The 24,539-nt window shown below is 43.3% G+C and overlaps 1 protein-coding gene across 1 annotated transcript; it reads right to left on the bottom strand.

Moving 5' to 3' along the window:
• Positions 1-4,100: 4,100 nt before the first annotated feature.
• LRP11 (LDL receptor related protein 11) lies at positions 4,101-22,834 on the bottom strand. The gene is made up of 7 exons (XM_034061275.1): positions 22,312-22,834; positions 17,037-17,197; positions 13,740-13,881; positions 11,372-11,497; positions 10,452-10,661; positions 5,806-5,907; positions 4,101-5,527 (listed from the first exon to the last, which is right to left on the bottom strand). The coding sequence occupies exons 1-7, from the start codon at positions 22,832-22,834 to the stop codon at positions 5,373-5,375; spliced, it is 1,419 nt and encodes a 472-aa protein (XP_033917166.1). The 3' UTR covers positions 4,101-5,372.
• Between the last annotated feature and the right edge of the window lie 1,705 nt (positions 22,835-24,539).

Here is a 24,539-nt window from a genome sequence, read left to right as displayed (position 1 = left end):
AAAAAAAACCCAAGCATGTATAGAAATAATGGTTTGCTAAATGACCTGAACTCGGTCCGTTTTCAGGTAACTAATGTATCACAGCAGTTACCAAGCCTAGTAATACCATATGGAATGTAAGTGGAGTTTTACTTGGCTGTTCGGAATTTCTTTTAGTTCTCATCTGTGTGTTTTGGGGATCAGGCTGTGTGCCATGTGTGGGCTCTGCCTGCCCTCTGTGGTTGAATCCAGCTAGCTAGGAGCGTAGGATCTGCCACTTGCAGGCATTAAAGGCTGGTTATCTTTTTAAAAGAGGTGCAGTAATGTTTCATGGGGTTGTTCCCCTCACCTCCACCCCAGAACCACTTGGGAGAACAGATTGGCTAAAGCAGTGAACAACCAGTCTGGTTGTTCCTAGGGGTCAAACTGGCAGACCTGCAGAGCTTGAGTCGATGAGCTAGGAGCACGTATCTTGAAAACACACAACCAGTTGTGGGTGCTCCACAGAGAAGAGAGTTTGGTGTGTGCTGTGGATGCTGTTTGTGTAGCAGGGATTGCCTGCTTGTTTACTATTCCCATTCCAGCTTGTCAGCTAACTTGAGGGCATAGAGACCATCACATGGTTATATTTTTCCTGGAGGAAAGCTGGCATGCAGAGGCTGTGCATCAGCACTGCTGATGGAGGCCACCGAGGTGATTCCTGAAACATTTTGTAGTCAGTGAGTTTGAAGCAGGCAGTGACACTGAAGTGGGAGGGCTCTACATGGCATAGCTTAATCCTTTGCCTTTTAAACAAAACCGTTTGAGCTATTCTCATGAGGACTGTTGATGGTGTTTCTCTGTGATCTCACGTTGATCTGCTAATGTCTATTTGCAGTCCAGCCATTTTCAACATATGCTCCTGAAGAACTGACCTGATAGATACTGAGAAAGTTCCCTGGTGCTACTGAGAAAATGAAGTCCTTTTTTTCAGCCATGTTTAGGCTTATGTTTGCATCTTGCATGTCTTTATTACAAACAGTTAAGTGTCTTGTTCACCGTGTTCTGTTAAATCCTCTTTTTACTATATTGGAGGAGCATCTGAGGTTACTCAGTAATGTCTATTTCAGGTGCCTTACAGACTAGGAGAACACTTTCAAGGGCCTCTGGATAGGGAAAGAAGTGATTGAGAGCATCTGCCTAGGCTAATGCTCTGACCAGAGCTCTGGACAAGCTTCTCTCCTCTGGGTATAGAGGCAGCCTCAGGAAAGTCATTTGTTATACATGGAATTAGACTTCATAGATGCTTTCCCATAGCGCAGTGGAAATTTGGGACTGCCTACTTTGAAGACCTTTCCAGTCCTGCACTCATTCAAGGTCCTTGCTCCTGCTATATCTGTGTTGTCCAGTTATCTGTTTTGAATGTAGATTATCTTAAATCCATCTGTTTTGTGCATTAGGACCTGGTAGTTGTGAAGAACTATGCTAAACTTTCTTGCTCTGCCCTCTTTAAAACAGGATTAAACATTTGTGCTGGCCAAGCAACTGATGCCCTTGTGGTATCAGCTGTGACTCTTAGTCCTTCACAGCACTGAACCTTTCTGCCTTGTCTGTTTCTTCTCAGCCTGCTCAAAAGGGGCTTTTGATTGATTTATGAGTATTTTATAACTATATGAGTAGTGTATTTGATTTATGAGTAGTTTAGTATGCCTGACAAATGAAACATTAAAATTCCAGCAGGTGTCTTTAAAACCTTGTTTCTGAGCTGGCTTCTTGTGCTGATTCAGTCCTTCTCAGCTTCTTGTGTTTCAGGGCTCCAGCGCAGAGCACAGTGCTCAGCAAGCATTTCTGTTGTAATACAGATGAGCCTTACATTCTCACTTACTTGTTTTAAGTACCTGTTAGTTGAAAAATATATAGCAAAGTTAGTTCTGCACTTCCCACCCACCCCAAATATTCCCTGTTTACAACATGTTGCCCTTTCCTTACTCAGGTCGAGCTGATTGTTTCATGGGCTCTTTTCTTTTGCACTAATTACTACATGTTTATTACCTCTCTGAATCTTTTCTGGCATTTCTCTTTGCTTTTACTCTTTTAGCTTTTGCCATTAGAAACCAAAACCCCCAATCCCTCATGCTCATGAGGGCAGCAAGTATAGACCTCAGTGATGTGTGGCAGTAAATCCTGCTGGGGCTTAGTCAAGAGGCTTTCGCTTTGTTTTGGGGTGGCATGTTTGTGTTGCCTTTGGTTCCTGCCCCTGACTCGCTCTGTGGAGCTTGGGATTGAAACTCTAACGCTTTATCTCGGATTTAAACAGCAAATGGAGCATCACAGTGACCTATTTCAGCTGTTTTGTTTTGCAAATGTGCTTTTGGAACTGTCCCCACTATAATCCCACAGTTCTATGGAGAGACTACAGCAGGGATGTTGAGGCTAGGATCCCCTGCAAAAGTGGGCAGCAAGCAACCCACATTACAGAAAAAGCATCTGACTTCTAATTATGGATTAAACTCAGGTAAGCACTGCTTGTTGCTCTGAAATAATTTGTACCCTTAAATGTACGTAAGTTGGTCTGAAGGGCAAGACAAAAATACAAGAAGTGATCTCACCAAAATATATCTTGATCTTGGTCACTGACACTGACAAAACAAGCTGTAATGACCTCTCCTAATACACAGAGGAGTAATATCCACAGGTAAGTGCGACCAGAGCAATCAATATGCCCTGCTCATCTATCTAAAGCATGTTGGTAATAAAAATAGGTGGACTGAGCATCTTCCCTGATCTGTGGATAGATACGTGTTTAGTCCACCTGAGCCTTCTCTTCTCCAGACCAAACAACCCCAGTTCCTTCAGCAGTTCCTTATCAGACCTGTGCTCCAGTCCCTTCACCGACTTTGGTGCCCTTCTCTGGATATACTCCAGCACCTCAGTGTCATTCCTATAATGAGTGGCCCAGAACTGAAAACCCTCGTTATTGAGAGCACTGTGTATGAATTGCAGGAGCTTGTAAAGCCAATCTGTTGTTATGCTACCTTTGTCTTGCTCTTCATGTAGCTGACGATGCCCAGGCTTTCTGGAAAGGTGCAAACTTCTTTTTCATTTCACTCTAGCTGTGGTGTGTGCAGGTACATGAGAGGCCACAGGCCTCAGGTTTGGGATCTGCACATCAGCAACTGTCACCATCTCCCCTCCTGGAAAAATGTCCCTGGGAAGACTGTGGCAACTATAACATAGCAACAGCTGAACTCCTGTGCTACACTTTGCTGCTCTGGCTCCAGCTCTGCTTGGACATACTTATCTTTGTGTCATATGCAAAACCCACAAAAGTTGATTCCCCTTGCAGCAGCATAACACAGCCAGCATGCTGCTGGGTAATGTGACTGGAAAGCTGAGCAGCTCCTTGCACCATGGCTGTACTGGCTGGCTTGTGCTCCATGTAGTATCTTGCTGCGATCCCGCCCAGAAGAACACAACTAAACCTTTCATTCTCCTGCTGGCTGCAAGCTGCAGTAATGGGTTTCAGTAATAGGAGAAGTGAGAAAAGACTACTTTTCTTGCTGCTATCATAAGATGATGGAGAATTAGATATTTAATTAAACCCCCAAACAAATTTCAATGATGGGAAACAACACCCCAAGCAGTCAGGCAGTGTGTGTTTCCTAAAAGGCTGTATTTAAAATGTAATCTTTTGGATCTTGTGGTATTTGCAATGCCTGCTGTAGGCTAGGATGGAATAGAGGCCATGCTCTGTAAGTTAGAAACAGGCAGCACCAGCAGGTCTCCTGGACCTAATGTAATGCTGAAGTACAACCAGACTTTGCCTAATGTGGCAGAAGGGCTCTGAGGAAGGAGCACTGCAGCTGGATTCCCTGGGTGGTTAGCACACCAGCTCTGCCACTGCTGTCACTCAGCTCAAGTACTACTCAAGAGACAGGTCATGGAGGTAGATGCCCTGTTCTTCTCAGTCTTCCTTAACCAAAACATCTCAACAACTCATACATATCTCTGCAACATCATACATGTTGCTGCTTCTTTTAAGGCTGTTTCACAGAGAGAATGTACTTCTGTCTGCTCTCACGCTATGGTCTTGTAGCACAAAATTTAGCTGGTGGCTGAAAATAAAGGCAATGAAAGAAATATAAGAATAAAATAGGTTTATTAGAGCTATTTTACATGAAGTAATCAAGACTGAGCAACTTGAAGAACTATCTGTATACCATGGTGATATTCTCGCTGACTCAAAGTTACTGAAGTACAAAAGACAACATACAAAAAGATGCATGCCTCATTTGATTCTGGTTTTATTGGGACCCATGATGAATGTGGCATCCTCGGACAGTCAAACAAGATAGACAGCACGGTGTGTATATATAAATGTATATATAACATGTACTGTACACGTTTTACTGTTAACACATCTGAAGTTCACTCACATATATCAATTACTTGCTCCTAATTCTATAAGAATTTTGCTGGGGTGAGGGCAGGTTGCCGAAGCTTCCAAGCTTTGCAGGGAGTTACGGGATAACCAGGAGGAATCCTACACTCCGGTGTCACAGGTAAAAGCCGCTGCATGCTGTTCTCTCACGTCATGAAGGGTGCCGAGCTAGGAGTGGAAGAGGCTGAGCAAGCCCTGAGCTCCAGGGAGAGACATGGCTCTGGGATTGCACATGACTGCTGTCAGGTACTGGTAAGCCCAAACTCATCTGCCAATGATTTGTGTTTTTTCATTTCAGCATCTAGTAAGCATGGCTCTGTCAGCTGCACAAAGGTTTAAACCACTGATGAGAAAAAGATGCTTTGTTCCTTATGTCCCAGATTTCATTAGAAAAGCTGGTGCTTCAATAGCAATTGCTTTTAATTAACAAACCAGGATGAATTCTTTAATGACAATACTCCCAGTGCATCAGGTGGAAGGTACACAAGTCAGTCTCTGCTGGACAGTGAATAACATGCTGGTCTGGAGGGTCCCGGTCCCCAGGGTGAAGCACAGTGGCAGCAGCACTGGCAGAATAGGGTGGCACAGGCTTCCTTCTGTGCCTTGGCCAGCATGGCTGGGGCTGCTGGGCCGGGGCTGTGCTGGTGCCCTGGCCCTGGGGCCTGCTCTGCCATGGGCAGGATCCTGACAAGGCAAGGGCACCCTTCATCCCCATTGGGGTGTCCCCAGCTTGCAGTGTCTTCTACTCAAGAGCCAACCGGGGCTATTTCCTGGAGCCTGAATGCTTCTGTTTTTCTGAGCATGGGCACCTACCCAGTTTCTTATTTATCACTGAAGGGGAATAACATGTTCCTCATCTCACAGGCTTCTTCTATACTTCAAACTTAACTAAAGGTTTTGGTCCTTTTTTATAGAGGCAGAGGTTCATGGACAGAGGAGAAAGGGGAGAGGACAACTGACCTAAATCCAATGTTTAGAGATACATCCCATTAATGAGGTAATCGGACTCTTCAGATGTAATGGGCCGAGCTTTTTTCAGCTTCTGTCTCACTAAACGCAGTCTGCAAGCAACCATAAGCAGCAGTAAAGCGGTGATGGCCAAGCCTAAGGCTAAGGGTAACACAGCACCTACAAGGAGGTTGAGAAATTACACTTTATTTAATACAGTGAGAAATTGGTAGAGAAATAATGATTTTTTGCCTTTGAAAATACAGCCAGTCTATCACTTAGGTGTTAATATTTGGAGCAACTCTTGCTGTGGAACTGAACTGTCTAATCTGGTATGTTAGGAACAGTTCAGAACATACAGAGGTATGTCATTCAATTTTTGACCATAGTATCTGCATCTCCAGCACCTGGCTGAAAAACTAACATAATTCAATATGAATTCACATGGTCATTCTTACCTGTTTCTGGAACTGGACGACTACCTCCAAGCTGGTCTCTCTTTGGCATCATTATGCCATTCCCACTTTTATCATCTGTTCTTCTCCCTGAGGAACTGTTATCTGCACAAAGTCAAGCAGGATAAATGAGTATTGCAGTTCAGTGACTCAGGAAGTCTTATCCACAGGACAACAGAATAGAAGAACGTGAAAGTGCTTACATTCTGGGGGAACCCCCCACTCCATAGTTTAAGAACTTCTGACTCTTGATTGTATAAGTTGAATTTTTAAATAATGTGAAACTGAAGCTAAAATGTAAATTCAGTTTTGCATGGCAAACCGTGGGATCATTTTCCACTGAAATAAAGGTGGCAATACATTCTCTTTTACAAACTTCCATAATAGGGGATAGACCAGTCTGAGCTAAAACATCACTGAAGAAGTTACATATAGTTGAAAATGAGGCCATTTCAAATTATGTTGACCTCCACCCTTGAAATTTGTAAAGTAGGAAATGTATAGGTTGGTTACACAAATCACCTTAATCACCAGATCAACATAAGTATTTGCAAGACATCAGAATACATGCAGTGAACATTTCAAAGAGGATGGCTTGGAGTCTCTTCAGCTTTGTGTAGTACAAAGATATTGCAGAGCATTGTAACTACACAGGAAGAGACAAGTCATACTCTGGTGCCAAGAAACATTAATGTTGGGAGTGCAGGCGGCTGCAGTTCTGCTTCAGAAAAATAGTAACTCAGCTGGGACTTCCTCCTCCTGCCCTCCCACTGAAGTCCTACACCAATAGCTATGGGGTTGCTTTGTGCAAGACTGACAGCTTAATCCACCAACACCTTCAAAACCTCAGAACTACACCCATATTTGTAAATGTAATCACTGTATTTGGTTTTTACTAATAAACACTGAAGGGCACTTTGTGCTGTGATGCATTTGCCAGCAGCCCTCGCAACTGAGACAGTGCCAGCGGAAACATGCTATGCTACAGGATCTGTAAACTATGAATGTGAAATGTTGTAATTGGGTTTAAACCTACTGGTGGGTGTTAAAGAAGTGTTCAAGTGAATTAGCTTGGAACGTGCACCACGGGTATCTCCCACCCATCACCACCAGCTCCAAAGGGCTGCCCAGGGCACACCCCTGTCAAATGGCAGCAGCAAATACATGTGACTTACTCAAAGCTTAAATTGTTTCACTTATATTAGCATAAGGTTAGTGCAGATGTCCCCAGTGTAAGGCACAATGCAGCCTCCCAGGCTCTGCCTGCACTGCCCTGCCATTATGGCTAAGGGTGCATTAACATTAACTTCACATATGAGAAAACACTCTTGAAACAAGCCACAGCCCCTGCTCCCATTTGGCTCTTTACGTTGTTCTGCCATGCAAAGGGGACTTAAGGAAATGCTAAGTGTAAATTGTACTCGATTTAAGATACCTCTATGGTATGAGAGCTGTGCAAAATAACCTGAATGTAGTAAGACCAAAATCAGCAGCTGTTTTCTGCTCCCTAAATAGAGTTAAATGAATATTTGTCTTTATTATGAAAGTACCAGAAAGGCATCATCTCTTCTTATAGTTGCTCCATCCTGTAGGCCTAAGCTAGATCTGAATGCCTGTTTTATAAACTTGGTTCTTTGCTATTGAGTAAAGGGAATGTTTAAGTCAACTGCTTATTCCGATACATTTGGCAAATGCATCGGAATGTGGAGAGAAGTTTAGCAGGAAAATTGTGGAAGGGTTGAATACTTTCAATGAAGTTTAAAGGGTTTTGTTATGACTTGTGGCTGGTGTTACAGGACTGAAGGGGCTATCAGTCAATACTGCTTAACATCTTACCCATTATCAAATAGAAAACAAACAAAGATTTCCCCAAACAGGTTTAGGAGCCTGACATTAAATATTTTATGTGGGTTTATTTTCGCTTTCTCTTCATTTTCTAGTCCATGCCTAGGAAACTGCAATTCATAGCCTTTTCCAGCTACCCTAAACCAGAGATCTAGGTATTGCTACTGCTGTTGATGCCTCTGCAGCAAAGCCATGACAGTGACTTGGGCTCTCAGTCAAACACTGTAATTCCAGCCCCAAGTGGCACTGCACATCAGCTGGCATGGGCAGCTGGGGAGAGTCACAGTCCCTGTGCCAGGGGAATGCAAAGCTGTTACAGTGATTTATACACTTGAGTTGGCTATGCTGGGGAGTGCAAATCTCACTTGTGAACTGAACCTGTCTGCATTGACCATGTTTGCTACATTGGCTGTTGCTGCTAAAAGACAGCCCATTGCTCACTCCAGTGTGCTTTGCTGCAATTATTTTTGTTATATTCATTTACAAGTGAAGCAGTGCTGGAACATGCAGCAGGACTTGAGAGCTTCCTTGGAGAAAGGTATCAGAGCACTTTGGATGTTTGCAAGGTCAACTCTAGGCCAACAAGTGAGATTATCATCTTGGTCCAACAAAGACATTTACAGTGTGACCTGGAGGCATAGGCTCTGCTCTGGCACCAGCAGCAGGTGCCACTGTCTCAGGAGATAGTCCATTCCAGAACAGAATTTTTGCCAGTGGAATTGCTGAGCTTCTGAGGCTATTCACTGCTGCTTGCTTCTCCTCAAAAATGCATCTAGCAATTACTGCCCTCCTGAACACTTTTCCAGACAGGCTTCATGGCGCTGTTCCAGTGTTTCTGTGTCTCGTTTTTTTAGCACATAACTATTAGATTTGGTCTGTAACCTCCTTGAGATGGCAGTGATGGAGAGAAATCTCATTAATGGATCTGGGTGGGGTTTTAGGAAAAGGTTAGATGCCTGTCTCCTCAAATCCATAAAGACTGTGATGCTGCCAGTGGAGCAGGACTTGAACCTCTTTGGACCTCTGGGTATCATTCATATACAGCCTGTGACTCCTGTGAATCTTAAGTGTCTGCATGAGAAGACAGCAATGCAGGGCAGATTTTGGCAGCTGGGCTTTGGACCCTGCTACCTAACACCCCTTCATGTCCCACCACATGCACCTTCTTTGGAACTGGTCTGTAAGTAACTTAAAAACTTACTGAGCTGTTTGCTGCTTTTCTGGTTAAAAGTACTGGGCTCTTGGGTCCTTCTATTCTACAAGGAAATCCTTAAGTACCATTTAACTGAAACTAAATTCCAGATAAGCCTCGTCAAAAGAGCAACATTAAACTCCCAGGCATTAAACCCCAGACATGGTCAGCTGGAAATCCTGCCTGTCTAATACGGAAAGAGGTTAGAGCAGCTGCTGGCAGTTCACTGATCACTGTGGCCCCGTTACATTCGGTTTAGTTTTATAATATTTTTGCTTTCTTTTATTGTCTACTGCTGTGCACAAGCCTTGAGAGCAAGACTGGTGCAAGTAAGTCACTGTGACGGGTAAACACAGAAAAGGACTGTGCAGAAGTGCCATGCTTTTACGTGCACTTCCAGTTATAACCTCTGATTACAGGCTGCAGAAGTTGGTGGCCTCAGTTCTGGTTTTACTTCTGGGTTCACAAGCCCAGTGGTTTTTGAGACCTACTTAGCAGTTGACTTTCCATTGGAGCCTGCAATGCCCTTTGGCAATTTCATGTTTAGTTTGGGTGGCCCTGTATCAGGTGTCACTTGGGACTATGTGAGCAAGAAGCAGAATTTTAAGTCACTCCAATAAGGAGCACAGAGGTCATGTACACTGCCAGAAGAGGGGGAAACATTTGAGAGAGGATTTCACTATCAGTTCCTGTGCATTCACTGAGGCAGCCCAATTCTTTAAGAATGTTGTTTTCTTTCCTTTTGTGGTCTCCACAGATGCAGTACAAGCATCTGAAGAAACACCACACTGCCAACCAGGGCAGTGCTCCTTACATGGGTCAGCAGCAGAGGGCACTGAGCACTGCTCTGTTGTAACAAGAAAATAAAGCTGTTTATAAACAGCTTCGTCCTGGGAAGCAAGAATCAGTCTAAACCATGAAGAAATAAAAGTGAGAGGTCTCATACTCATATTATGCTCTTTGCACACAGTTTTATTCAGCTGTCATTTTGGCTCATTTTAATTCACTAGCAGAAACCTTGAAAGACACACCAATTTCACTGCAGCTTCTGGAGCTTTAGCAAGGCAAGGGCTGGTGATTGCCTTGCTAAATCATTACACACTGACTCACAACAGAATATGAAGGAGAAGCACTACAGAGAGTACTCTGCGTTTTACCAAAGACTTGTCTATAGTGACAAAAGATTTCTTCTGCCCTGGAGACACACTTCAGGAAAAAGTGCCCATAACAGTCAAGGTCTGACTTCAGAAGAAGAAAGAAAAAGATTAGTCTTCAGTTAGCACCAGGAGAAAAGCAATTACTCTCACCCTACAGATTTAAAGAGCTTTATACATCAGCTTACACAGCTGAGCCTGTGGCAGAATTTGTGTTTAGCTCACTGCACATTTTGTTCCTTAGACTATTCTTTTCCTAGCATTCCTACATTTTAACTTTCCTTTTGCACTAGTAAGAACCATGACAATTATAAAGCAATACCTACTTGTATTACAAGCTGCTTCTGTATTTTTGACATTGGCAAATTTTTACTCTTAGCCAGGTGCCAAAAGACAATTAAATTAAAGGTGCAAGACATTTTCTTTCTTTAAAGAGAACAATTTATTTCAGCTCTTACCTGGCACAAATCCACTGATTTGTTTCTTTGGTCCCTGAGAAAGTGATTGGTTTGTCATGTCTGCATCCACTGAGAGAAGAAGTTGATTTCTGGCAGTGGCTTTCAGGGTGGTTTCTGCAGAGTTTTCATCTGTGGTTTCTGGCAGTCCTACAGTCCTTTGCTGGGTAGTGCCAAGAGCTGCATGTGTCACTGTCTTCCGACCTGGGCTGACTACGTGAACAGAAACAAAAATCATACTTTTTGTACAGAATTGAAGGGGATGGGAGTGTTCTGATGGAGAGTTTCTGATACGGGCCTTGAGGCAGGATAAACAACCTCCTCAGGTTCAGATACATGATGAAGTGTGAGTTCTAGATACACAGCAAGTTACCAATTGCCTGCTGACAGCTATTACACAAAAAAAATATCCATACAGTGAAATCCAGTCACTGAAATAACAATGGAATAGTGGTTATCCGTTGAGGTAATTCACTCCTAATGATTTCTGTTCACTTAGCTGAGCACAGGCACATATTGATGATGACTCATGAAACACTGGTTCCCCTACATGCTCGCATTTCCAGTGTTTCAGATTTTAGCAAGGTACGTAACTGAGACACCCTTTCAGATTGACACCAGAGTCTTTGTTTCTAAAATCATTATGCAAGTAAAGAACTGATCTTTTAAATTATAAGAACACAAAATCTGCCATTTGGGGACCTTTAACAGTTTTTATATGCTTTGAAGAAAAGGGAGTTAACTTCTGAGCATCTGTTGTATCCACACATTAAACCATCCCATGCGCTACTTCCGACAAAAGGCTCTGTGGTGGGAGCAAGCTGATTGCTCACAGGGAGACAAGCCACAGAAGGAGCACCATTGCCCTTTGGTCATTCAGGCTGCAGTTACTTTCACAATCTTCTGTGGCCTAGCACACTTACGGTTCTGGCAGAAAGTTTCATCTGATCCATCAGGGCACTGTCTCACGCCATCGCAAGCAAATGTGATGTCAATGCAGCATCCATCATCGCAGATAAACTGGTAGCGAGAGCAAACCCCGACACAGGCTGTTGAGAAACAATTACCAAATTACCAAAACAGAAATGATAGAATCGTAGAATCATAGACTGGTCTGGGTTGAAAGAACCTTAAGATCATCTAGTTCCAACCTCCCCTGCTATGGGCAGGGATACCTCCCACTAGCCCAGGTTGCTCAAGGTGCTGTCCAACCTGGCCTTGAAAACTGGCAGGGATTGAGCAGGAATCCAAGCAGTAAATACTGAGTCAAAGAGTAAAATCTGCAGCACCAAGGAAAAAGCAAAACCACGCTATGTCAAGAAGGACCATGAAGAAGGCAGAAAGCTAAAGAAAGGCCAGGCTCAGCTATACGATGCTATATTGACATAGAAGCTAATACAGCTAATAGCTGGCAGCCTCATCACTACTCTGGCAATCTCTTTACTACAGAAATACTCAACCTGGAGGCTCTTGCACCTTATACCTTGTGCAGCACCCCTACAGCACCTTAAACTCTGCTGGACTGAGCTAAAAGGAGATCTGCCCAGGCTTAAAAGACAGGACAGTCCTGAAAATAAATAAATGAAATCTCTATGGCTGTAACTGCATCTCTCCAACACATAATTCCTACTATACACCTGCTTTGTATTTCTGACAATATGTTCATATTTTACATGCACACATATGGACTACATGGGGTCTTTTATGGCATGTTTTCTGCAGCCTAATTAAATACTAAAAAGAATGCTCATCCTTTATTTACACCAGCAATCCACTGACTTCAATGCAGCACATGCCAGAACAGGACAAAGCACAAGGTCTCACAAGGGATCTTCATCAGAAAGAACTGACTGCTGCCTGCTTTAATATTTACATTCCCCTGGAAATGGAGAGGGTCCCTGAACAGTTCAATCTGCATACTAATAGCTTTCCTGAACCCCATTCTGACCTTGTAATCATCAAGTGTTTCCATTTGTGCCTATGTCTTTCCAACATCAGTGTAGTTCATTGCTTTGTAAAGTATTATCAAATTCAGTGTTTGGTTAATGTTGTAATAGCAAATTGATTTGCATAAAGAAGTCACAGCTTTTGGCTGTTAACCTGCTATGTACCAACATGTTGTGCAATGCTAGAGGAAGAATGGCAGAAACACAGGCACCTGTTTAAAACTCCTAAATTCACACTTAGAAAATGCATCTCCTGATCTTTGGCACAAATAATCACATAATTCTTGCATGTATTAAGGCACTGGGCACTGTTTTAATTCCAGCAGTAGCATATGAATTGCAAACGTACTCAGGGAATGAGAAGAAGAAAAACCGCAGCCAATTCTCTATGTGTTCCATGCAAAAGATACCACAGACAACCACAGGAAGCAGCCAATAAATAAACCAGAAAACCTCTCTGGCTGCTTTAGCTGAATTAAACATTAATGAATACAACTCAATCATCCATTACTGGAATACAGGCATTATTAAGCAGACTCATAGCTTGCTTTTTGTAATATAAATTTATTGCCATAGGGACTACTCTCACATAGAGATATTGCACTGGTGCAAAGTTCTGGCTGGTTCAGCTGAACATACTGATGATGCTGTATAACTTTTACTTTGTGCCAAAGCGGCAGATCTGTATTAGCAACTTGCTAATTACAACATAATTAGAAATTATTACAGAATTGGCAGCCACTGAAATTTTTTACTTTCTACCTTTTACGCTTGTTACATGATTCTTGAGATCAGAGTTTAAAACGGATGGGTCAATTCCAGTTTCAGTTTCCCCAGTAACATAAGGCTTTGGTAACAACCATTACACAGAAAAGCTTAAATGCATGAAAACAAGAAACCATCTCATCTTTTATACTACAGATGCAAGTCAATATTATTATGAGTCTGTGCCTCACACATACTATTAACTGATTTTAACTGGGTCTTCCCTATAACACAAGCCCTGTCATGTTGCACGCACCATCTGACTATATAATGAACTGTTACGATGTGCCTGATACATATGTCAGTATTTCATTTTTCCAACCCTGCATGTTTATTAGCAATACAAGGATGAACATTTAAATGCTTGAAAGTATTGTTGCTCTAACAAACAAGCGATGCTTGCTTGGTCCCTAACTCTGAAACAGCAATTCAAAGGTGAAAGAGATGTCATCCATGTAATGAATAAGGGCAAAATAAAACACTAGAAATGGAGACTAGGATTTTTGCCCCCATTAAGACCCTTGCTCTGCATACCATACCGCAAGTGTCACACAGGCAATGGTTCCTGTCATTTTCTCACCTACTGCAGAATGAACCATGGGCAGAACGGTCACAGAGATGTTGTCAGAGCTCCGCTGACCTGCGGTGTCTGTCACAGTTAGCTGGAAAATATATGCTCCTTCCTGAATGTGAGAAAGTTTCAGTGTTCCTGGTTGTGGTACCTGATGAAAGAGAACAGCAAAAAACCCCACACTGGTATAGAGGATCCATCCGTAAATTTGTAGGAATAGGGAGCTCATTTTTGTATAATGCTTTTCATGTAGATTCAATACTTAAGTCTAGCCAGCCCACTCAAGCATGTGTATCAACATGTGATATTTTGATCTTTTTTTTTTTGCATCCAGGTGTAAAAATAAACATGCCTAACATTTATGTAACACTTTCCTTCGTACACTCAGTTCCCTAAGCACTGGATGATAAATGGAAACACAGATTTAGCTTGAATTTTCAGGAACTGGGAATGCCATTTGAGAAGGTAGGCAGTAAAATACTATTCTGTTCTCTGTCAAATTAGTCTGTAGACAGTATACATGTATCTAAAGAAGTTGCTTTTGCTATATATTCATTTATGATAAGGTGACTGAAAGCACTGCTTTATGAATAAGACTGCCCACCTTTGTCCAGTATGACAGTTGATGTAGTCACTTACAACTTTTACAAATTGCTGAACTGAATTTTTCCATGCCCACATTGGATGTCCTGCTTTGCTTGGAACCAGAAATAAGTTCATCTATAGTGAGTGACCTAATAAACATTAGGTTTCAGGAAGTCATGTGATACAAATACAGAAACAACTTACACTGGATTAGATCTTGAAGAAATTAATAAAATAACTTTTTCATTGATAATTTAGAACAAATACCAAACTGGCATTACCATTATAACAGTCTTTTAGAAGTAAGTTTGTATAAAATGAGTGCGAATGCTGAACCTTTTTTAACCTTGTGACAATTACCAGTCACGAATAATTCCAGCTGTATGAGAATTCAGTAACACATACAGTAACTACAGAAAACGCTCAGGTTTATTGGACATGTAGTGCATTTTTACAGAGGAAGCACACATGCTATGTATCCATTTAATATTAAAATGAAAATTCAATAAAGAACTTTGGATTGCTTATTTAAAGTTGTTTTTCATGCCTAAAATGGAACAGTTTTCAATAAATACGGTAACAGTCCTAAACACAGCTTTATATCAGGGTGTATTGATAAACGCATTTTTCTCTTCTGGTAAGTGAATTTCCTAACTGAAATTGCTTTCCTTTTCTATTTACACGAATGCACTCAATTATCTGATCATGCCGTTCATAACCTGCTGATGGAGTACATGACCCCTTAGAATTTTATTCTTTACTGTTTTACAGAGATAAATATGCTCTAAAAACCACCTGCTGCTCTTCACCATGACTGCTGGGAGAGCAAATATGGCATTTAAAACTCATGAGCCATGGAGACCAGCTCTCTTCTCAGTGCAGAGCCAGAGAAATGCCACTGACTTATGAATATGCTGCGACTCCTCCTGGCATGCTCTGTGCTTTCCTTTTTACCTCTGCCCTGCCCTGAAGAATGCCCAGCAGTACCTGCCTTCTTACAAACTCTGACTCAAACTAGACAGTAAATTTCCAGATAATCAGCATTAAAATAAACATCAACAAACACTCCATAATTTCCCACAAGTGTCACAGAGCTGCACAGGTACAGCATATGGGTAGCAATCTCAGAAGCAAATTATCTAAGAAGCAATAATCAGTCACAATAGGAAAACAATTTCACTGGCTTTCTTCTACAATGTGATAAGATCTCTTTATAGCAGTTCTTCCCCCTCCTCTACCTTCTCTTTATTCTTTGGTACATTATCGCAACGCAACAGCTGCCTTTTATCTTATTTCAACACGTACCATTCTCCCCTGTAGCCATGGATTCATGTATTGTTTGCTCAGAATAAATGACATGAAATCCAGTAACATCAGCATAGCAACTACAGCACTAAAGACAGAAAATGAAGGCTGTATGAAAAAAAAATCACACTTCTAATTTTTGTCTTACTCTAGATATATTACTACATCACAGACTAAAGAGTATCTAATTGCTGTTTAAAGAAAATAATGCTGCAAAGGCTCAGACTAACAAGTCTTGGTAATAAAATGTTCATTTTATCTAGATATCATTTATTTAGATATCATTTTATCTAGATAATATCTTGCAACTCTACTTTGTTCGAGTCTTTTCTATGTATTATTATGTTCACACTCCTTATCAAAGCCTTTTGACCTTTTACTTTTCAAGACAATAAAATAATAAACGAAGTTAAAGAGACTCACAGTGGTCTCTGACATGACAGTTTCAAATTGCAGAGAAGCTTCAAGCCACCCAGAACCAGCTGACCGTAGTCACCCTTTCAAAGATGTGGAACTTGCAGTAGGATATAGAACTTTCAAAAGCATGCAGCACTGGCTTAACTAACACTTTTGAACAGCTCTTCCTATCCACTGGCAGCATCCCAGCCACAGTAAAGTCTGTGGTCCTCACGTACTCCTCTCTAGGTGAAGTTCCCAGTGTGCCCTGAATACTGTGGGTTGTGAACAGACTGTGAGTAAACTCTATGGGTTTGAGACATTTCTCCCTTCCTTTTCTACTGCTCCTAGAACATTCACAAAGAAAGGTGGCATGGAGAATCCCTCTCTTGATGGTTTATTTTAAACTGAAGCCAAATTGAAGCAGAAATCATATGGATGTAATAAAATAGTATAACAAGGTTTACATCACACATTTCTTTGCAGTTTCTCCATAAGCACTGACAAAAAACTTGGTGAAAACATTATTTTCAGTAGCTGAATTACTGAGATGTCTCTAAACTGGATCACAGAAGCTGAAAACCAAGTGCAGTGAGCACAAACAGTGAAAGCAGAGCTGAAATGCAGTAATTAACATCTACTTGTTAGCTGCTGGCTGTCTCATGCCATCCTACGTAGAGGTGAACCATATAAACCTCCAGAAATACTCACTGGAACAACTCCCTCAGGGTCATGGTATAGTCTCCATCACTGCAGGTTTTTAAGATGTGCTTGAACAGGTAAGATAATCCCACCTGGGCTCCTTGTCCCACAAAAGCTTGGACCAGATAATCTTTTGAGGTCCCTTCCAACCTGGGCTCCGCTATACTTCTATGAAATAAGTTCTTAAGCTTTATATTCATCCTAATGTTGGTTCCTGGTAGCCATATTCATTTCAGTAATATTTTTAATTCTACATTTAAAACAGTATGAACATATCAATCTGCAAGTAACCGGCCATGGGTGAGACTGCATGTGTACCTTCATTTCAACTGATGAGTCACCTTGCAGCAGGGTCCACTCGTACTGCACAATTCCGTGGTCATCTGAACTTTCTCGGCCATCCAGAAGCACCCAGTCGACAGGAGACTGCAGGACAATATCTTGTCCTGCCTTGCACCGTGGAGGCTCATCATATTCTTCTATAACAAAAAAAGAGAAGCTCTGTTATTTACCAGGGTAAGCCAAGTGACTATTTATCTAAAACAGTTTATCTTGGTTAAGGTGCAACTTCCTGAAAGGTAGAACATGTTCATTAGTGATATTATGATAAGAGAAGTAATAGCTACTTAAATTTTAGTTAAGTGTTCCATATTCAATGATGTCTCCAGCAAATAGCTTGTACATTAGAAGCGCATGGCACAGAAAATCTCTATGTACACATGCTTTTCATTAATACAACATACAGCACAGTTAGCATCAGTGTAGTTTTTAATCTGAGCTAACAAAAATGGATTTAAATATGAATTACATATTCAGATGGCAGTTACTGTGCACCTTTTACAGCACTCTGCATAACTTTATAGGCTTTTAGCTACTTTTTATAATACATGTTTACAGGAGTGAAAGGCATTTAACAAAAGCTACATCCTGGTAAAGCAGTGTACATACTGATTACAAAACATCAGAAATGACTCCTGATTTTAAGTGCCGAATTTAAGACATTCAAAGCTTGATTTTTGTACTATTTAGGATTTGTAGCATCTTGCTATATTCAAAGTACAATTCTTACTGATTAAAACTGTGAGTACTAAGTACTTTTGCCAATCAGACTACAAGTTTTCAGATCAGGCTAACAAACCCCATGATATATTAAGCGATATGGCATGGGAGAAGTGGTTTAAGACATCTGCTCTGCAATCATCAAGCAATGCAGGGAAGAGAGAGAGATAAAATCCATTCTACAAGTTAACATTTGACAAATTTAGCCACAAGACTGTATTTTTCTGCAGTTACCTACTCAGGTTTCATTCCTTCTCTGGGCATGGGATGTTCCTGGCACCCTGAAATGGCCGAGCGCATTCTGCTCTTTTACCTCTCAAAGGATATTCTGTAAAGGATATTGATGTTAAGCTCAGAAAAAATCTACTGAACATGAGGCTGTAAGTTCACTCAGTGTGGGCAGAGCTGCACCAGGAAAGAAAAGGTGCTTCCCCATCAGCGCAGGCATTCCCCCTTGCAGGTGCTCCTCTCCAGTATTAAGAACTTGCTCAAAGGCACAGAGCAGTGGGGCAATTTTTTGTGAGTGACTGAACAGCAAACTTTCTATTTCTTGTTTTTCTCAGTAGTAGAAAAGACGTAGAAAATTTCAAGGCAAATACCTTAAGTTAGTAAAACATACAAATAACTGAAAACAGAGGCTAATAATAGTATGAAACAGTTCTTGCTCATCCAGCTGGCACAGGAAGCTTTGCCTAATCTGTATGCACTCAGCTCTCAAAACCAACCTAATTGAAAAAGCAAAGTTTAGGTGCAAAAATCCCCCAAACTCATTGTTAATAAACACCAACATTATGGTGCCAGGGCAACTTCTATTTGGTACGTATGAGTTACACACAGTCTTCACATGATTATTTACTTCACCAATCACTGTCAAAAAGAGACCAACATGGATCTGAAACAGCACAGCCCATCCTTCCACTTTTACCTTGGAAGGAGTTTCATGTCCCCTGTCTGGTTTAAATGAGTCGATTAATGCCCAGCAGAGGGAGAGACAATCCCACTTCCCCTAGGCCCTAAGCACTGAAAATATTATCTTCCTAGACTAACTTTATACTCCACAGTCTAAGTTGCAATGGCACTGCCATCTCATCTTTTGGGGAGATCACAGAAACTTATGCCTGCTCTTTGCTATGGATGAGAAAAAAATGGCCTGAGAGAGACATCTGGCATGGGAGGAGACAGCCTATTGAGTTGAAGACGCTTTTCCATTGCAAAGTTTCAAGCAATGGAATACATTACCCTTAGTGAGTGAAACACCTCCAAATCCCGGAGATACATACTGCTAAGAAGTCAGCATGAAAAAGCAAGGAGGCATACTCAGGAGCCACGGACAACCACCGCTCATGGGAATAAAGGACACCCAGCTACAGAATAGCAGAAAAATCAAGCTCAGAAAGCACCTTTTAACTTCTGTTTCGAACCTTTGTTTAAGTTGAATGTAAATAAGCAATACGAAACTGATATACCAGACCAAGACTCAGATGCTGGAGCTGTCCGCTTTTTAGAAAAAGAGATGCAACTTTATGAACAACACTTTTTTCTTTGGGGGGGAATGCCAATGGTTTAACTTACTCTGCTTCCTCCATCACGATGTAAGCTTTGCCTGCCAGTAACGAAGCTGCCAGCTAGTTTTCACAATGAAGGCTTTGTTATGAAAGGTTATTTCACTGCTGATTCCTAAATGTCTTTGATATTAGTTCACCTTACTGTTGAACTCTTGCATTGCTCACCACTATTGAGCAGCACAGAAGGCAGACATTTCTGGTGAGGCACTCAAGTCCTCTTTCTTTCTATGTCAAAAATTTAAAAATATGCCTAACAAAGGCAAAATCCTTTACCTCTTCCTTCACTATAGGCATATGGGGTTTCACTGTTAACACAGTACAAACTGCCTGGAATTGCAAAGTAAATCCACAGCCAAACCAGCACAAGCTGGGTGTGAAGGACTTGGATTTACACTGAAATATTCAGTCTCACAAATTCATCCCACCACTGTCTGTTCTGGAAGTATACAGATATACACTTGATCTGACAAACAGAGATCTGTTATTAATTAAATATGCAATCATTTTTCGTTTACTGGAGATCCTTAACATAAATGAAAGCACAACACCCTAAAGATAACTGAATACTAATGCTCAGAAGTGTTTCAGAATTATGAGGACACCACGTTTATGGACTGGTTTGGTATTATCAAAAAGAAAACAGCAGCAGGCTCAACACCACAGTATTCTGACAAAAACCAAACCAAACCCAGGTAAAATGTGATCCCCTTGTGAAAAAAACTCCTGAAATTAAAAGTTCTTTCCTAAATTTCCTAAATTCAATCATGGGGTGACATAAGGGAGGTGTGCCTTCATCGTCCTGTGATGATGCACTCTTGTTCAGACTAATTTTTCAATGCAATTCAAGAATGCAGCAGTAACATGACATCAGACAGCAAAATTATTCAATCTTAATTCTGTCTCCCCTGGCCTATGTTGCGGCTGACAGATGTTTGAATAAAAGCTCATTCTCCTTCGTGGCTTTGCTTTGGCTCCAGTATAATTGCATTAAGAAGTCATAGTTTCATTTCCAATACCACCATCACCCACAAGGCAGACTCTTAAATAAACCCAACAGGATACAGGACAATTTGCAGATTAAGAACTGAAATTGTCTTGTGAGCCCAGTGCTGAAAGTTACAAAAGCTGCCAAAAAGGCAAGGCATTAAAGAATTACTGAATTTAAAAAAATCAAGAAATTAAAGATTTCTAATAGGTCAAGTAACATTTCAACAATATTATCTATATTGTGCGACATTACACTCTACATTAGGGCCAGGTTTTAATGGAATTAAGATAGTTCAAAATTATGAAGGACATTTTAAGATACTTTGAAAGGTTTTCAAAAAAGCTTAATTCTCTGTGACTTTGATTTAAAATCTAGCCTTAAACCTTCTGTCTTACAAGTTCATACAAGGTTACAAAACACAATTACCCAAAACTTGATACATAAATAATGTTGTGGAACTAATACTTTGCCTGTTGAAAATGTCAAAATCATATCTTGGGGTTTTCTGGTACCTTAAGCTTGCCTCATCTTCACTGCTCAAGTTTTTCCCTATAGCTGCCTAGTTCACCTGCCGATGAACTTTCCAAAAAGTATGTAGGCCTTGTAACTTCCTGTAGAAAGAGAACTCCTGCTCTCTCTCATTTCCAGGAGATTCCCATTGGCATTCTCATAAAATACAGGGCTAATGGACCTCAAGCCTGAGGCCTCTCCTGCCAAGGGAGCAGCAACAGCAGGCACCACAGTGTCCATTCACGCCACCACTAGGTATTCTTCATGCAGTGAGTAATTTACTTCAGTAAGAGTACATTTAGAGAAGTCCCAGCAACAGAAGATAATGAAATTAAGACAAACTGAATTAAGGTGCAACTGTTTAACAACAGGAGATGAGAGAGTGAGAGTATGTTCTTTGGAGCAGATGCTAGGAATCAGACTCCATATTTAGAAACCCAGACTTGTTTTCCTCTACAGCTGCCTGCTCTGGATTACATTGTTCTCAAATACACTTCAGTGTTGAACAAACTGCTGCTTTTGACGTTGCCCAGATTCCAGACACAGTTATACAGTCTCCATGCTGCCTTTGGACTACTGGTGCAATATAGAGTCATAGAATCACAGAGCAGTTAGGGTTGGAAAAGACCTTAAGATCATCTAGTTCCAACCCCCCTGCCATGGGCAGGGACACCTCTACACTAGACAAGACAGTTGCCAACGACTCTGTCCAGCCTAGCCTTGAACACTGCCGGGGATGGAGCATTCACAACTTCTTGGCAACTCATTCCAGTGCCTCACCACCCTCACAGTAAAGAACTTCTTTATATCTAACCTAAATCTCCCCTGTTTAAGTATAGCTATATATATATACATATATATACTTATATATAAGTATAGATACATCCTTGTCTTCTTCAGTCTAACTCCCAAGTTCTTAAGCAGGAAAAAATCTGAATTAAGCGAACGAGTAACCGCTTAGCTGACATTTGGACAGCACCCCCGAGAAGGCGGCCCTGTGCTTGCTCTCAAGCCATGCACCAGGTGCTGGCGTAACCGGCGCCAGCACTTCCCGCTTTCCAGGGTGCCCAACACCCGCAGGACCGCGCAGCCGCCACCACCCCGTCGGAGGTGCGGCGCCCGTGAACATGTTGGTCCCACCAGCCGGCTCCCAGCCGCAGGCCCACCGGCACCACGAGGGTTCTGAGAGTCAGCGGTGGCAGGGACGGCTTCTTCCCAACTGGCACTCCCAGGCACGGCTGGGACGCCTTAGGGAGGGGTCCCGCCGGCTCTCCCCGTCCTCCCCTCCCGCAGGAGGTTTCCCCTCCTCTCCCACTAAGCGGGGCACCAAATGGCGGCGAAGAGCGGGCCCCGCCGCCGGCCCTGCCCTCCCCCCGTGCCGAGGGCTGCCGTCCGCCATTTCCCCCCCGCCGTGAGGCAGCCGCTTCCTGGGCCCGGCGCGGCCACCCCCCGGCGCGAAGACATCACTTACCCGCCGGCGGGGCGAGGCCGGCGGGGCGGCGACTGTAGGTGCTGTAGCCGCGGTGCGGGGCGAAGCGGCAGACGGGGCGGCCTCGGTGCGTGCAGTTGAAGAGGTAGCAGCCCAGCTCTGCCGCCGCCGCCGCCGTCCCCCGCGGCCGGGAGGGCTCCTGCACCACCGCCAGCGTGCAGTGCGGCTCGGCGCAGCAGGCGTCCAGGCACTGCCGCCATCCCGTCGCGCCGGCGGGGGCCCGCAGGAAGGTGGCGCCGGCCGCGATGGAGTCCTTGGTGCGGATGATCGAGTCGGGCCTGGCGGAGAAGCTGCTGCTGCCGCCGCACACCTCCCCACCGCCTGCTGCCGTCGCCGCTGGCGGTCCCGGCTCCTCCTGCTGCAGCTGCCGCCGAAACTCCTCCAGTAGCGACTCCACGCCCGAGATCTGCGAGCGCAGGTCTGCCAGTGGAGCCGCGCACCACCCGCCCGGCAGCACGGCCGGCCCGGCCAGCGCCGCCAGCAGCACCAGCACCAGCGCCGCCATGGCCCCAGGCGGCGGCGGCGGCGCGCAGGCGGGAGCGGCGGGAGATGCTCCCCCCGCCGGCACCCGCGAGCGCGGCGCGGGGAGGCGCCTGCCCCGCCCGGCTGCGGAGCGACGCGCTCAGTACCCGCCGCCCTGAACAGCTCCGCCGGGCGGGGCCGCCTTGGCCCCGCCCCCGAGTATGGTCCCGCCCCCTCCTCCCTCCCTCCTTCCCTCAGGCCTCCCCGCCCTGCGCGGAGGTCACCGGCTTGGGGCTGGGGCTGGGCCCGTCCGAGCCGGCTCTGCGCCACGGCTTTAAAAAGCGTTTTCTTCTAAAATAACGCCTTAAACGTGTCCCCAAAACGCGTGAGGGAAACCTGGCTTGCCCGGGCCACCAGGCATGAATATCTGGGAGGGACTCAGTATGTCAGAGTGTACCTCCTGGGGTCACTGAATGATGGTCACTGAAACTGCTGGTGCTTGGGTGAGTGTAGGGCAGCAAACAAAGCAACAAATTGTGGAGGGCTTTCTCCCAGGTGTGGCATTTCTGTTCAGAAACTAAGAAAAAGCCCCCAGTTGTCAAAGCTAACAAGTAAAGGTGTGAGTTCTTCAAGTTTAGGAAAAAAATCTCAGGATGCTGGGGGAGAACTTGTGAGCTTTTCAAGTAAAGGCTGAACAAGTTTTGGAGAAATGGTTCCAGTTAAAACTCACCAGTTTTCATAGAAACAGCTCAGTTGGGAAAGACCCATGAGATCATCAAGCCTAACCACTACCCCAGGACTGCCAAGACCACCACTAAACCATGTCACTGAGGGCCTCATCTACATAGAGTATGAATGCTTCCAGGAATGGTGATTCCACCACTTCCCTGAGCAGCCTGTTCTAATGCCTGAGCATCCTTTCAGTGAAGAAATATTTCCTGATATCCAGTCTAAACCTCCCTTGGCGCAGCTTGAGGCCATTTCCTCTTGTCCTAACACTTGTTACTTGGGAGAAGAGACCAGCCACCTCCTGATTCCATCCTCCTTTCAGGTAGTTGTAGAGAGTAATAAGGTCCCCCCCTGAGTGTTCTCTTCTTCAGACTAAACAACCCCGGTTACCTCAGCCTTTCCTCATGAGACTTGTGCTCCAGACTCTTTACCAGCTTTTATTTTAATTCGGTCATGAAATGAAGGCTGTTTCTGTGACACAGATTAATAACAATGCCACCTCCCTGAAAATCAGCAACCCCAAAAACAGCTGCCTCATTATTTTTTCATCAGGTGGATGGAGTCTCAAAGAGCAGGGATGGCACATTGAGAACTGTTTACTAGCATTGAGAACCATAGACATGGCTCTAAACTGTATGGAGGTGGCAATGGGCTTTGCACTGTGTACAAAGGGGTATAGCAAGAGGTGAAGGGGCAGCTCTATGTTTCTGTATTATCTGTTTCATTCTTGCAAGCATCTTTAAGCATAGACTCCTACTTCTCTTGGATCACTGGAAAAATCTTTATAGCTGCATCAAAAAAATTATTATTTGAGCAGGGTATTTTGAACAACTGGAGGGAAAAAAAGTGTATTAGGAATGGCTTTCAGCCACCTTTTTTACTGCTTCATATTTTTGGCTTGTTTCAGGACATGCTCCCAGTGTAACTCAGAATTGCCTCCAAAACATATCTTTAATATTCTACCACTATGGGCCCTTAGGTGTTGCCCAGAAAAATTCACATGCAGCTCATAGTTTGGC

This window comes from Melopsittacus undulatus, chromosome 3, assembly GCF_012275295.1.
Source record: "Melopsittacus undulatus isolate bMelUnd1 chromosome 3, bMelUnd1.mat.Z, whole genome shotgun sequence".
Classification (NCBI taxonomy): Eukaryota; Metazoa; Chordata; class Aves; order Psittaciformes; family Psittaculidae; genus Melopsittacus; species Melopsittacus undulatus.
The sequence above is the reverse complement of the archived record's forward strand: the minus strand, read 5'-3'. Positions and strand labels throughout refer to the sequence as shown.